We start from the raw sequence: 16,223 nt of genomic DNA on the forward strand, positions 1-16,223 counted from the left end.
CGTTATGAATGTACAGTTATAGAGTTATGAATGTACAGTTATAGAGTTATGAACGTACAGTTATGGAGTTATGAATGTATAGTTATTAACATATAGTAATAAAATTATGAACATATACTTCTATAACAAAGTGATCTGAAATTAAAAAAAAAAAAAAGAAAAAAAAAAGGAGATAACAGTGCCTAACGGCACTGTTACCCGTGTCCAGCAAGCATGCTGGACACGGGTCCAAGGCATAACGATTGCCTTTGCTGAGAACCCATCCTCGCCGATCTCCACCACCTTCCACCGCCGTAGCTCCCTCCCCCCAACAGACATCAATAGTTAGGGATTAAAATGCTCTTATTTATTAAACAAATAAATGATGAAATCCTTACAGTAAAATGCCAGGACAAGCAGGGCAGTAAATAAAAAATGCATGAAATCCTTACACAGAAAACAATTCATTTATAAGGTATCTGTTTTTTTGGTTGGAACTCTGTCGACGACATCTGAAATTTGAGGAGTCTATGCTCCAGTATTCCTTGCCGATCTCGTCTTATTCCTCTGTTTTTTTTTCTTTTGAAACCGGCTTTTTCCTCTGCTTTTTCCTTTGTTAAAGGCCAAAATTTTCACATCCTTATCCCAATTGGCTATAATGGCTTTCAATCCTGCACCAATAGCACGCAGCTCACAGAGAGCTTTCTTTAATTCTTCATCATAACCCTCCGATGGGATGCGACACGACGACGCCCATGCCATGATGTTCAGCAGATTGTGTGAGGAAGAGAGTGCGAAATAGAGAGAGGGAGGGTGAGCATGCCCTTTATGCAGTTAGCTTAGGGTCGTTATAACAATACAAAAAAAAAAAAAAAAAAAAAAAAAAAAAAAAAAAAAAAAAAAAAAAACAAATTGAGAAGAAAAATCACATCTTTAGATGGAAAGGCACGGATATCGGATTCAGTTAATTGAATGCATAGAAAGAATGTACAAAATTGATGGGATAAATTGAAAAAAAAAAAATAAAACAAGATAATAATTAATTTATGATAGCTGCGGACCTACGTATATTGAATTGTTACTTTTATTTTTTAGGAAAGAACTTAATTCATTGAATCAGATGAAAGAACATTAACAAGAAAAGAAGAGAGATAGTCATACCACTCCCCTCAATCTGGCATAGAAACGACTTCCTGTGCAATAGCATGGGCCGCACGATTCGCAGATCGCCTAGCGAAACAAAAAATTACATCGGGAATTTGAGATGCAATTTCCTTGATATCGAATTCTTACTTTAGTTATGATTTTATTGATCTCCTGTTAAAATTTATTAATAAATATTCTATTAAGACAATTAAAACAAATATTGTGACAATTTAACTAATCATTATATTAATTTTATCTCAAATATTGAATTACTTTCACTTTTTATTATAAATAAAATAATTAATTTATGATATCTACCAAATTGTATATCATCTTTTTTTCCTCCAAAATATATAAATTATAAATTTGATGGGTTAAAATAATATTTTTAAATTATTTTTATTAATAAATATTTATATTTATATTTAAAATTTAAATATTTTTTATATTGAGACCATATCTTCACACACTACAAGTAAAAATGCCTAGTAATATTTTGTAAAAGGTGAATACGTACACAATAATTTTAAAAGAAAAATAATAATGCATTAACTAATGAAAGAATTTTCTTTTTGAGGTCACGAATAATACGTTTCATTGTCATTTTTCTAATTTAGAAAATTAGAAAAATATTTTATAATCTTTTAAATTTTAGAAAACTAAGTTAGACATGCTCTTCCCTTTGGAAGAATAAAACACATAAATAGTGAATTGGTGATTAACCTCCAATCTCTTTGACTTTTATTCTTACTATAGTCTCTGACTTTCCTTGTTTAAATTTTAATTTGAAACAATTATTGTTGCTAAAAAGTCAAAATCTCTTACTATGTTACATCTTTCTTTTGCTATTTTGAATCATGAATGTTAGGAAAATGATATAATTTGCAAGGAAATATGGAGATGAAGTAGATTTTCAACAGTGGGGTTATCAATAATTGCATTGCAGAATTGGGCTAAAGAAAATTTGATGAACAAGCAAAGGCAACAATATAATCATCATTATCTCCAATAGTGAATAGACCACCACATCTAGAATTCCACAACTGTCACCTTTTACTGGTAAAGAAATTTCTTGTGGCTTAAGAATTCAATAATAAACCCTAAATTCTCTTCCACCTGATCTGAGTTGAAGTTATACAGGTATTACAAATTGAGGTATCTGCCCATGATTTACAAAATCAATCTTGTTCAGTCGAATGTTGCACACAACTTTCTCTGGCAGTTCCTCCGCCTTCTGAGCCTACATTAATTGTCCAAAACAAAAATGCAAAGTATAAATCTAATCTTATGTTTTAATTTCTCTTAGCTTCATAGAACAATATAATATTGCCTAATTTGCTTGAGAAAAAATGTTTATGACGGAAGAAATGAAGTATATACCTGGATCGTTAATCCTAAGTCAAGTATCCCATGTTTCAACCTCTCCCGGAATGCATCAAGCCCTTTCCTAGAAATGTAGCTGAAATGATGAACATCCAGGTCGATTTCAAAATAGTTTGGACCCTGAGAATAAGATCATTGCTAAGTTCATTTTAGTACATACAATACGCTGTGATAACGAATGCTCATCCTGTTCTAATCGAAATATGTGTACCTTATAGAAAGCGTGCTGGGGACGTGAAAGTACTGGCTTATTGTTGTAGCCTGTAGGCACGCAAAAGCTTCTTCTCTGCATGATTCACGACGCCAACCAAAATTTTTAGTCTCTCCCGGTATGGCACCGCTGATTCTTTTGCAAAACCCTTGACGGTTTCTACCTCATCCATCACAAGTCTCTGAAGAAAAAATCAGTAAAGACACGGTTAATTAATCCACAGATTGTTTGTGACAGAACAATAACTAGATCGTTGTGTCACATCACTCTTTGTCAATTCCATTTGAGGTTTTTTTTGGTGTAGCTATTTCAGAGATAAATAGGGCAAATAAAGAAAAAGAATTAACATCACACACTGCAATTCATAGAAAACGATAATGCCAATGTTAAAAGAACCTTTATGCTGTCTTGAAATTGTGGCGAAGTCTCTTTCTCGAAGTTCTCTGATAATTGGAAATACAAGACGAGGCTCATTCCTTCCCCATCCCCGTCTCCAAGGAACAGGGAAGCGGGATATGTTGGTAGCTTGTAGAATTAATCAAGAAACATTACTTGACTAGTATTAGAAATTTAAACCGATTAAATTCAGGTAACCATACCTGTATATTAATGATCAGAAGCGGTGGAACTTTATCGTGTGGCTCTACAGTAGGCAATTGAAGATGCTGAGCAATGTGAGATATCTTCTGAGATAATTAATTAGCTTATTACTCTTAGTCTTCAAAATTAGTTTAGGTAGATTAATTATTTAGATTTAGAAGCTACCAAATAATTATTCTTAGTTTAGAAACCTTTGTAATCAACCCTATAAAAGGGAGTGTTATTTGGAATAATAGAACAAGCAAAATTCAATCTCAAAAGGAGTCTAGGGAATTTTGGGTCTCAAGCAAACCCAGTATAAACTCATCTGCATCGAAATCTCTCCCGTAATTCCCCACACCAGAAAACTGTTCCATTGGTGCAACAGACACACTGCAAGGCCTCTTCCTACGAAACCTTCGACACTTTGGGAAGGGCACTCTGTGTGATTTGATCTTCTGGTTGGGTTTGAAACACAGCCGCCCATTTTTCCTAGGATTCCCCAAAGACAAAAAAAAAATGTCAGATCACAGGAGCATCCCACAAATCCCTACACCTCAACATTTTCACACACAAAACATTTAATTTGATGTTTTCCTTAATTATGTGTCTTGATTGCAATTATCAACACAAATCATTAGTTACCTTGAATGTCATAAAAGGAGGTTGAGATGCTGAGATCAACACATCCCAGCAGCTCTTCTGCAACAATCAGGGGTGATTCAAGAAAAGCCAAACAAATTTGCAACAACCAAATTCTCAGTATTCACAAACGGGCACATGATAATTTTAGACTCCCAAAGTTCAAAGCCTACTTTAATTGAATAAATCTGAATTAAAAGAAAACAAAAAGAAAAACAACCAAATAAGCAGACAGTAAAACTCAAATGAATAGCCTGAGTTGTAAGACTTTGGGGCTCTCATGGACAGAGGGGATGAAGAAATATCTCAATATGAACAAGGAAAAAAACAAAAAGAAAAAGACTTTTAAAGTCTTAGTTAAATTAATAGTTTAATACTACAGAACAAATCAAACAACATGAAAAAAAAAAAAAAAATAGGTTAAAAAACATGACCATCAATAGTTTACTCATCAGTCTGAATCAGAAAAACCAGAACCAACAAAAATGACAGAATCTAACTAAAACATTTTACTTAGAACTCCAGCCTCAGATCAAAGAATCAGATGCAAACACACATTTCTGGGAATGTTAACAAACAGAACTATCTGTGAGGGCAACACAACAGAACAGAAGTTAAGTTTAGCTGTCACTTTTACCATGCAGTGACAGACAGCCTAGAAGCCAAGGTCAAATCATAATCAATGCGAGCTATCTTGGGTATATGAACAGAGCCACAAAGGTGGAGACTTTATGGCAGAAAACCAATCACAGAATGAGAACCAAAGCAGATGATAAAACCCCAGCAAAAAACAAACTCCATAAGCAAGTTAATAACAGGTGAAAGAAGAAGAAGAAAAATAGACCTGAGAAGAGAAATGGACCACGGTGAGCTGAGTGAGCTGTATAATAAATGGTTCAAGAGTTTTGTGTTGTTGTCTGGTTTTTGTAAGCGAGCAAAATTACAAAGTCAAGAGTTTCAGCCAAACCCAAAGAAGCCTAATGTATGTATATATACTCCTTCCAAAACCAACTCCAAATTCTGATCCTAAAATTGGCGCAAGACCCAAGTCCGGATTTTATGTTTTTGTGGCCCTGTTCTGGTAAATAACTGAGGCCCCTCCAAAATCTTAATTTTTAAAAGTAACATATGTGAGTTTCGAACCTTTGACCTCCAAGTTAAAATATAATAAATACATATTTTTACCATCTCTTCATAGAACCTTTTTAGATTAATTGTAAACTTTTAATTTTTATTTCAAAACTAGCTTGGTAAATATTAAATATTGGACCTCAAAAATTTGGGGGCCCTGTGCGGTAGCCCAGCTTGCACAGCCTAAAATCCGGCCCTAGCAAGACCAAGACTATGGACAATTTTTTGGCATGATTAGCTCAGCTGATTCTTGAGTGTCATGACAAGATGCAATATTGAACTCTTAGTAGTTTTAGTGTAAAAGACTTTTTATAAGTATGGGATATGTAACTCTTTTCTAATAAATAATTATGTGATTTATTATTTCACTAGTATTTGTCGCGTGCGATGCACGGAAAATATGTTATAAAAATATATCCTATATGAGGTTTATTCATATATAAATTTTTTGTTATTTAATAATTATTATGTGTGAATTCATATGATAAAATTATAACATAAATATATTTACAATTAAAATAATATTTAAGATGAGTGATTACTATAAATCTTTGAACTCCAAGAGAAAAAGGAAACTGAGAGGCATTCCTGCTAGGAAAAGGCCAGTTGTAGAAATTCTTGGTTTATCTTCTCAACCCTCAATTCAATCTCATGAAAACCCTACCTCAAGCCAAAATCCAAACACAAGTCAAAATCCTACCACAAGCCAAAATCCTACCATAAGTCACAATCCCAACACAAGCCAAAGTTTCATAAATCCTTTTTCCCAAATTGCCGAATTGGAAACAGTGTTGAATGAGGAGATTTATCAAGTTGATGGACTTGATTTGGTATTGGTGAATGAATACCGAAGAGTCCTAAATTGGAGAAAATTGAGACTTGGTTCTTATCAAGAGTTGATGACAAAGGGACCGAGTATGCAAGAAGAAGAATTATTTTCCTTGAATTGGATTGGTAATTTTGATGTTGGCCATGCAACTTTGATGTCTACTGTGAATGGAATATTTGTGAACAAATTAAAAGCTAAGTTGGCCGAGACTACTGTTGATGGCACAGTCCAAGGAGATATGCTTACCGAAGATGATTTCCTAGTTGATATTGATGAATTTGTCACAAGGAATGTAGAAGAAGAAAATGTCACATGTGGTGCACATTTAATGGACAGTGGCTTATATGATGTGAGTGTGTTGAATCTCACTGAAATAAGTCAAGATCAAAATGCCATGCAAGTTAGCCAACACACGGAGGAAATTCAATCCATTCATGCAGAAAGTGCACAAGGTGACACGCATGTGTTACACACACCGGAAAGAGAAGGATATCAAGTGGAAAATCAAGCACAATCTCACATGCTTGAAGTCAATTCTGCTCAAGAATGAGCAAGATGTGTTCCCACAACCCGAGAAGAGCAAGATATTGATGGCACAACCTCAAATGAAAAATTTGAAAAATCTGGAGAATGTTGTACTAAGCCTTGTTGACCGAATGGAAAGCATGTTTCAATGCATCTACACTCATGTGGATCATGTTGTCAATACTCAAGGAGGAAAATTCGAAACATCTTTTGATGAAAATCGGAGGAGTCAACAACATTTGATCGACACACACCAAGCACTTGAGAGACAAGTTGGAGGATTGAATGCAAATGTCAAGGGGCAACTCAATGAGTTCTACATCCAACTCTCTCAAATCCTCAAGAATTCTGGAAAGGCAAATGAAGCAATTGCCATGAACCAAAGCCAAGGAATTCTCAATGTTGTTCATCAACATGAGAAGCAGATTAGTGATGTCCACACGGATCTCATCTCCGTCAACACCAAAGTGGGCTGCCTTCGAGGTTCATATGAAAATATTTCCGAATCTATTTCATCTCTTCGTGAATCAATTTATACACTCATTGATTACACCAAAAAGGGGGAAGAGAGATTCAGTCATTTGGAAGGCATGCTTGAAATGATGATGACTGCCATGGCTACCCGAAATGTTGGTACAAGCAGTACTAGAGGAGGAGGAGGCAGATCTGCTGGCAGAAATGTTGCTAGAAGAGGAGGATTAGAATATTGGTTCGGTGGTGGTGAGGCTGGCAGTCCAGGAGGATCAAGCAGTGCAAATACCACTAACCGTTCTTTTCGTGACATTGTTTGTGCAGGTGGAAATATTGAGCAAATCAATTGGTATAACAAAGCAGCTCTCTATTTGGAATCCACACCAAGAGATGGTAGAGTTGAAATGCCAAAGTTGGTGACTTTGAATGATCTACCAAAGGGAATGAAGAAGAGTGGTCCAAGTGATCAAAATCTGTGGGTTTCGAATGAGAACTTCAGAAGGATTAAAAGCTATGCTAGAGCTTTGATGATCATGGTTCTAAAGGACTATATCAAGGTCAATGATGCCGAGCTACAAAATGGAAAAAGTCTAGAACAGTGCATCATATGGTATGAAGAAGGTATAATGCCCGGAAGCAACATCATTGAAGCATTCAACTATTATTCGGTTGGGCAGGTATGCAACAATTATGCCATTAGTGACAATTTCATTGATGTTCAAAATCATATAAATCATGTGCTTGAAGAGAGGAGAAACAAAGTCATTAGATGATTTGTATGATTGTCACATTTGTTTTTGTATGGTCCACGAGAACATGAACCCATGAACAACTTGGAACAATCTATGGTTCGAATTATCTGTTTATGATGCTACTAAGTTTTCCTTGTTATTAATTGTTATTTTATTTGTCTTGAAAGGTAACATTTTTAGCTTAGATTGTATCAAATCGCATAAATTGGAAAAATGCAAAAATTCATTATTATTAAAATCCAAAAATGCGAATAGGAATTTTAGTTGCTAAAAATACCTTTCCTAGAGTCAAAATCAAATGTTAAACTTGTCTTGGCTATGTCAAAGTTAATAAAATCTTTTGAAAAATAATTGTTTTTAAAAGACAAGCCAAATGACTGAGTATAGGTTTTGGCGTCATCAAAAAGAGAGAAAATTGATAGGAATATTTTTGTAAGTTTTGATGAGCCAAATGTACTTTAGATCCCCTTAGTTTTTAGGTCTTTTAGTACAAGCATCATAAATCAGAATATCGAGTCAAAAGGAATCTACCATAGGAAGAACAAAATTAATTTGAGAAATTAATTTTGGTCCTACAAGTATTCATCCGAGAAAGAAGCATAAAGGAATGGCGTTGCAAAGAATAACCAGATGAGCCTAACGGTGAAATGGTAGAAGTCTTTACTCAAAATGATTACATCCGAGATCGATTCCCCCCAAGGACTTATTTTTACAAGTCAAGTTTTCGGACAAGCACAATGTCCAAAATAGCACAATGTTCTTAAAAGAGCACAATGCTACCAAAAAGAGCACAATGCGGACAAGCACAATGCTGCTAAGGAGCACAATGTTCAAAAGGAGCTCAATGTTCAAGTCAAAGGAGCACAATGTGGCAAAGAAGCAAGATGATCAGAAATTGGATAAATTCGAAGGAATTTATTCTAAGTCTACCCACATGCCACAAGAATCCAAAATTGCCTGAAGTTTTTTGATCAGAACGGAAAAATACTGATGAAGATATGAATATAAAAACTTATCCTAGAAATAAATTCTATCAGATGAATTTATTTCAAAGATACGTTGGATATTCAATATGACAACAAAATAATATTTTTAAAGAAACAACTAGAAAATCAAGTGGAGATAAAATATTATTTTGTCAGGCAAGTTGACAATCAAATCAAAATTGAAGACCTACTATTCTCAACAATATCAGGCTATGAAGATTCAAAATTCAAATATCAAATTATCCCACTCCAACGGATATATTTGATTGCCTATAAAAAGCCATGAAGACTTGAAGATACAAGCAGAGGTGAACAAGATAGACGTGAACAAAAGAGAAGTGCAAAATTCAAAAGTGCAAGTGCTCAAATATTCTTAGAGACTTAGTCTGAATAGTCTCAAATCTAGTTGGAGAGAGATACAATTACCTTTGTATTTGTAATTGTAGAAAGAGTATAGCTGTGTGCAAAATACTCTTGTGAGTGTAGCTGTGTGCAAAACACTCGTAGTTGCTAAGTGTAGCTGTGTGCAAGACACTTAGTTGGCGTTGAGTATAGCTGTGTGCGAAATACTCGAAGTTGAGTATAGCTGTGTGCGAAATACTCGGAGTTGGGTGTAGCTGTGTGCAAGACATCCGAAAGAAGTGCTTGTGTAGCGCTTATTCACTATTGTAACTGTGTGTGGAAAATAGTGAATTTCTCCTAGACGCGAAAGGAGAAAAGTGGACTAGGAAGATTACGCCACTTCTGAACCACTATAAATTGCCTCTCTCATTTACATACCGCACTTACATAATTTGCTCTATCTATCTATCTTATCCGACTAATCCGTTTACTATTCGTTTCCTCCATTGTTGTCTGCAACAACATTATCCTCCTCATTGTTAACGACAGGCAAAATGGGGTTCTCCATTTCTTCAAGGAAATTAGGAGAAACAACCAACGGGAAAACAAGGAATAAGGTTTTAAGACTGTTGGATCCGTTGGTAGAAAAAACAAATAATAATCCAATAAAAAGATTATTATTTTCTGGAAATATAAGGGAAGGAAAGATGGAGAATTTGGCTACTGTTTGGTGTTGGGTTTTTGCAAGATTCAAGCGATTACTCTTTCCTTAAAACCTTATTTGCCACCTCCCAAAAGTGCTAGGAGCGGTGTGGCCTAAGCTTCCCAGGATAAAACTAGCTTATGATTCAATGTTTGAGCACTCAAACAAGGAATCCGGTGAACAAAGCAAGGTTATGAACACAGTATGGCTAAAGAAAGAGTAGAAGTAGAGAATTTTGAGGCTAAAAAGATGAACTATCTTGTTCAGTTTTTCTGTGTAAATCTTTACTGCATCTTCCCTCTCTTATATAGGGGTGGATGATTTGAATAGCTTTTAATTAGGCACTTAAGGGCACCCCTCCACCTTCCTGTAATAGCAACCATCAACATGGGTTTCAATTCCAAATTAAAAATTAGAATTAACTCAAAGAATTAATTCCGTAACAACAGAATTGAACACCCAACGGTCACAAAATAGGACAGATTCGTGCAAGCCTAAACTGGAAGATTCGACCACACATAGTGAAGTTTCGGCTGTTTCGGCCATGTTCAGCCGCTCCAGTTCGAAACTTTCCACTTAGTCTTAGTTAGTGAAGTTTTTTCGGCTGTTTCGTCCGGGCGAGAATCAAGCCTTTTCGATCTCGTTTCTAGTTGGAATTTGATTTGCACCCCCCCCCCCCCCCCCGCGTGCAAGAGAGCCTCTACGCTATACAATTCTACAAGCTCCAAAAGAGCTCTTGTATAAAAGGGGGGTCAAATCCTCTTTCCAAACCAATGTGGGACAAAAGCTCACTTTTTCCCTTCATCTTCCAACTCAAATGGGTCTACTTTGAGAATCAATATCTCATTCACCCATTATCCGTGTTGAGCGTACAATATATCAATCTCTTCGTCTCACTACGAAGAACCCGAATCCCCTTTGACCCGACCCAAATCGAAGGTGGACCCCACTTATAATTGTACCACAAAATAGCCACTTAACATGCCATTTTAAGCTATTTTTTCCAACACTTTGCAACCTTCTTTGGGCTGTCTCAGGTGATTTCAACGATATCTTGAACCAGAGAGAGAAAGATAGGCCCTAATCCCCAACCCCAGGGGCTTATTCAAGGATTCAGTGAAGTAGTTGAATATAGCGGTCTCAGGAATTTGGATTTCCAGGGGTATCAATTCACATGGGAAAGAGGCAGAGGTGGCCCTAACTGGGTTAGAGAGAAGCTTGATCGAATACTTGTTAATAATGATTGGCTGGAAATCTTTGGGGATGCGAGAGCCGTGTCATTTGAAGCTCCTTTAAGTTCGAGTAAGGAGAAGGAAAAGGTTCCGGTTTGAAAATTTTTGGCTCAAGGACGAAGCGTGCAGAGTGATAGTTGACCGCAGTTGGAAGAGTTCAGAAGGGTACAATCTTGCTTCCAGATTTGAATTATGTAGTCTTGCAATATGGAAGTGGGGGAAGAATGGTCTTGGGAATCTTAATCATCAAATTGAGCAGGCCAGCCAGATTTCGCATGGAAGCTCTCCTCTCCGCTCCAGAGTGGATGCCAAAGGGCTTACAGATTTCTCTTGTGCCTAGAAAGATTTCCTCCACTTACTTGATCAATAGAATTCCTTCTGGAAACAAAGGGCAAAACTTTTTTGGTACAGAGGTGGTGATGTTTCCAAATATTTTCACAACATGGTTACTCAAAGGCGAAGGAATAACACCATTACCAGGCTTCGCAATTCTATTGGAGACTGGGTACGCTATGCAAGGACCGGAGATGAATCATCTTAAAGGACTACTTCACCAATCTTTTTAACCTTTTTGACAGTTCAGCGGGGGACCAATACTTGATTCTACAGTGCATTCAACTAATCGTTTCAGATTTCCAGAACAATGCTCTCATGAGAAAATTCACGGCCGAGAAAGTTAGATCAGCGGCTTTCGGAATGCACCCAGATAAGAGCCCAGGTATTAATGGCTTGAACCCCGGTTTCTTTCATACATACTGGGATATTATATTGTTGGTAATGGTATTGTCTCTATGTGTAATGGTCATCTCCCCACTAACTTGAATCAGACTCATATTGTCCTAATCCCCAAGAAATTGGCTGATCTGAGACCCATTGCTCTCTGCAATGTGGCTTATAAGATTCTTACCAAAGCCATAGCCAATAGATTAAAGCCTATCATGAATAGCAATAGATCAATCCATTGGTGTCTTCTTTCCCTTACCCTCTATTAGAAAATGCTTGAAAAATATAATTCTGATGACAATAGCTGGGATGAGGAAATCATTAAACACTGAACTCAACTACTTGTTAGCACACAAATTTGCTACACTTGTTGATCATGAACAATTAAATTTATTAGTTGCTGCTCATTTGAGTGGCTGCTCGACACAGAAAATTCTCGCAAATTGGATTTGTTTATCAGTACGAAGAGCGTCCTCCAACACCACAGGTTGGCTTATCCTTAGATGAATAGTGGTTCCGGATCAGCTCGATCGGCTATATCTACAGGAAACTACTCTGATGTAAACTGACCAAAATATTTGACATATGCAGTAGTTTGAGCCTTCCGTTGAAGCAAATAGCAACTAGAACTAGAGACGATCTATCCATCTTTCAGACGAGGTAGCCATTTAGCTGTTGACCAGCCAACAATTTTTATCATAAGAAAAGAACGCTGAAAAGTATATCCACTGAAACTCCAGCTCATCTATCAATAATGCATCTCCACATAATTCCATGCTCAATGAGAGGATTTCCCAGGTTTTCAAATTGGCCACATATAATGAGCTTCAGTATCATGCATTCTGCGGGGAAAAGCCTTACCCTTGTTCTGAGTGGGTTGAAATGGTTTTAAAAAAACTTGGGAGAGGATTTAGTTGCTTTACCCTTTTCCCATCACAACTGCTTGAGGCGAAGATCAATAGTAAGGCATCGGCAGACGGTACCCCGCCACCATCCATCTCTTTGTTCATCGCCGAATAATAAAATAATATTTCTATTTTATTCACTCTCTATTTCATTCCTTATGTAATTATATTCATATTCCTTTTAACAACGCGGTAGTAGCATCAGAAATAAAATCCCATTTTAATCAGGGGAAGTTTGGTTCACGGAAAGTTATGTTACATAGAAATATTAGATTGCTGGAAATACTTAGAAATATTAAATTGCTGAAAATGTTAGATTCTTATGTTTGTTTTAAAACTAAGATATGTAAATAAGATAATAATAATAAGATAAATTGATTAAAAAATACAAAGCCCAACATTTATTAATAAGACAAAAGAATGTGAGATTACCTAAGAAATTGGAGAGTATCTCACATTTCCTTCCAATAGCTAAGAATATTTAAAAGGGAGATTATTGACATTTCTTAAAAAAATTACATAACTTTAATCAAACATGAGAATCTTATATTGCTTGATAACCTAACCTGAACCAAACGCCCCTAAGTGTATTAGGCCCAAATTCCTCTTGCCCACTAGGCCCACTAAAAGCCGGCCGAGTTCCCTGACCAAGCCCAACATTAGCCAACCCATCACCCCCTCGAACCCATCCTCGCCGATCTCCACCACCTTCCACCGCCGTAGCTCCCTCCTCCCCTGCCTTTCCCCTATGTTTCTCCCCCTCCAACAGACATCAATAGTTAGGGATTAAAATTCTCTTATTTATTAAACAAATAAATGATGAAATCCTTGCAGTAAAATGCCAGGACAAGCCGGGCAGTAAAATAAAAAATGCATGAAATCCTTACACAGAAAACAATTCATTTATAAGGTATCTGTTTTTTTGTTGGAACTCTGACGACGACATCTGAAATTCGAGGAGTCTCTGCTCCAGTATTCCTTGTCGATCTCGGCTTATTCCTCTGTTTTTTTTCCTTTCGAAAACGGCTTTTTCCTCTGTTATACGCAAAATTTTTTATATTCTTTTCCATATCGACTCTAACGGCTTTCAATTGTGCAGCAATATCACCCAACTTATCGATAGTTTTCTTCAATTCTTCACAAGTCTCGGAAGGCGATGGGATGCGACACGACGACGCCCATGACATGATGTTCAGCAGATTGTGTGAGGAAGAGAGTGCGAAATAGAGAGGGAGGGTGAGCATGCCCTTTATGTAGCTTAGGGTGGTTATAACAAATAAAAAAAATAATAAATAAATAAATAAATAAAAAGAGAAGAAAAATCACATCTTTAGATGGAAAGGCATGGATATCGGATTCGGTTAATTGAATGCATAGAAACTAGAATGTACAAATTTGATGGGATAAATTGAAAAAAAAAATGAGAATGCATAACATAATAATAATAATTAATTTATGATAGTTGTGGACCTACGTATATCGAATTCTTACTTTAATTATGATTTTATTGATATCCTGTTAAAATTTATTATTAAATATTCTATTAAGACAATTAAAACAAATATTGTGACAATTTAACTAATCATTATATTAATTTTATCTCAAATATTGAATTACTTTCACTTTTCATTATAAATAAAATAATTAATTTATGATATCTACCAAATTGTATATCTTCTTTTTTTTTTCTCCAAAATATATAAATTATAAATTATAAATTTGATGGGTTAAAATAATATTTTTATTAATAAATATTTATATTTATATTTAAAATTTAAATATTTTTATATTGAGACCATATCTTCACACACTACACATAAAAATGTCTAGTAATCTATATCTATCTATCTATACTATATATAAAAACAAAATCTTCAATTTAACTTCCCGCCCAAAAGACTCCTATACTATTAAGGTTTGCGGAATATTGTAAAAATATGATAATACAATTCATATTCGTTAAAAATATGGTAATACAATTCATATTCGTACTACAACTGTGCATTAAAATATGGTAATACAATTGTTAATATAATATATTCTTTCCTACTTTCTTATTTCTAATACAATTCTAGATTAAAATTACTAATCTTAATAATAATAATCTATATCTATATTGTTAATAAAAGTAAAATCATCATCTTCAACTTTCCCGTTCAAACTAATATGAATATTAATTAATTGGTAAAAAGAAAATTATTAAAGCTTAATTAGTAACAAAATTTTATATGAAAATTAATTAATATCTACTGAACTGTTACCACAAATTAAAGTCAATATATAATTAAAATGGAAAATGGTTACCAAATTTTAAGAATAATTAAATCATTATAATTCTGAGAATAATTGAAACAAATTTTGCGTAATAAATGAAAAAATTCATTTGAAATTCGGTCTAATTTTATAAGAAAATAATAATTTATTAATTATTATTTACACAAATAATAATAATAATAATAATAATAACAATAATAATAATAATAATAATAATAACAATAATAATAATAATAATAATAATAATAATAATAATGATAATAATGATAATAATAATAATAATAATAATAATAATAATAATAATAATAATAATAATAATAATAATAGTAATTTGAATTCTACACAGGCAAATATACTGATTTTGCGTAATAGTAATTTTTGAAGATTCATTTTTCAATTTATTTGCGGAAATATGAATTACTTAGTTTATTTATTTGCATAAAGATGGATTCCTTTTCCTATTTATACACTTCGGCTTTGTTTGGTAATCCGCGGCTAGCAGTTAACAGGTAGCGAATTGTGTTAGCAGGTTTGACCAGCAGATTGCATTAGTGGTTTGTAAAAAAATGTTTTGTAAAATTAGATAAAAAAACATATAATAATAATAATAATAATAATAATAATAATAATAATAATAATAATAATAATAATAATAATAATAACAATAATCACCACCACCACCACCATCATCATCTGATCTATATCTATATCTATATCTATATCTATATACAAAAACAAAATCCTTCATTTTAACTTCCTACCCATAAGACTCTTATACTATCAAGGTTTGCGTAATATTGTAAAATATGCTAATACAATTCCTATTCGTACTACAATTGTATATTAAAATATATGGTAATATAATTACTATTCCTACTACAATTGTATATTAAAATATGACAATCTATTCCTAGTACAATATATTCTTTTCTACTTCCATATTCCTAATACAATTCTAGATTATTTACACCAATAGTACTAATATAACAGTGTACTCCCCTTGCCTAAACCCTAATTTATCTTTACGGTTTTCCATATACTTCTCTCCCCGCGTTATTATCTTCCATTACAATGGGCAATTCTTCTAAGAAATCAAATGTTAAAGGTAAAATTTCTCTTCTAGCTATTTCTATCTTTGTGCAATAGTTATTATTTTTTCAATTTACATTCTTTATTATGGATTTGTCTGGGTTGATGTCAGTGCCACCCCAGGCCAGCTATAGTTGCTCCTACTAAGTCGATGCAGAAAGGTTAAATTTTTTTAGAAAAGTATTTTTTTCGTATTATTTTTGTCTATAATTCATCTTCCACAGTTTTTAATTATTGTTTTGGTTTTAAAATCTGTTATTGGAAAACGAGTTCATTGTTCTTTAGTGACTTTGTAGTTAAGAGAGAAGCGGTCAGCGCAAA

At 34.3% G+C, this 16,223-nt stretch overlaps 2 protein-coding genes across 2 annotated transcripts; both read right to left on the reverse strand.

Annotated features, from left to right (window-relative positions):
- Positions 1-281: 281 nt before the first annotated feature.
- LOC109161622 lies at positions 282-13,775 on the reverse strand. Its single transcript, XM_019310106.1, has 2 exons — positions 13,462-13,775; positions 282-749 (listed from the first exon to the last, which is right to left on the reverse strand). The coding sequence occupies exons 1-2, from the start codon at positions 13,724-13,726 to the stop codon at positions 508-510; spliced, it is 507 nt and encodes a 168-aa protein (XP_019165651.1). The 5' UTR covers positions 13,727-13,775; the 3' UTR covers positions 282-507.
- Positions 2,094-3,430, reverse strand: LOC109161623. The gene is made up of 5 exons (XM_019310107.1): positions 3,319-3,430; positions 3,116-3,244; positions 2,720-2,900; positions 2,506-2,628; positions 2,094-2,365 (listed from the first exon to the last, which is right to left on the reverse strand). The coding sequence occupies exons 3-5, from the start codon at positions 2,798-2,800 to the stop codon at positions 2,258-2,260; spliced, it is 312 nt and encodes a 103-aa protein (XP_019165652.1). The 5' UTR covers positions 2,801-2,900; positions 3,116-3,244; positions 3,319-3,430; the 3' UTR covers positions 2,094-2,257.
- Positions 13,776-16,223: the final 2,448 nt, after the last annotated feature.

Source organism: Ipomoea nil, unplaced genomic scaffold (assembly GCF_001879475.1).
Source record: "Ipomoea nil cultivar Tokyo-kokei standard unplaced genomic scaffold, Asagao_1.1 scaffold2926, whole genome shotgun sequence".
Classification (NCBI taxonomy): Eukaryota; Viridiplantae; Streptophyta; class Magnoliopsida; order Solanales; family Convolvulaceae; genus Ipomoea; species Ipomoea nil.

Coding starts and splice junctions, on each gene's coding strand:
- LOC109161623 (XM_019310107.1), bottom strand. CDS start 2,800: ATGCAGAGAAGAAGCTTTTGCGTGCCTACAGGCTACAACAATAAGCCA. Junction 2,629..2,719: donor CCCAGCACGCTTTCTATAAG/GTACACATATTT, acceptor TCTTATTCTCAG/GGTCCAAACTATTTTGAAAT. Junction 2,366..2,505: donor ACTTAGGATTAACGATCCAG/GTATATACTTCA, acceptor CAATTAATGTAG/GCTCAGAAGGCGGAGGAACT.
- LOC109161622 (XM_019310106.1), bottom strand. CDS start 13,726: ATGTCATGGGCGTCGTCGTGTCGCATCCCATCGCCTTCCGAGACTTGT. Junction 750..13,461: donor CGTCGTCAGAGTTCCAACAA/AAAAACAGATAC, acceptor CACACAATCTGC/TGAACATCATGGCATGGGCG.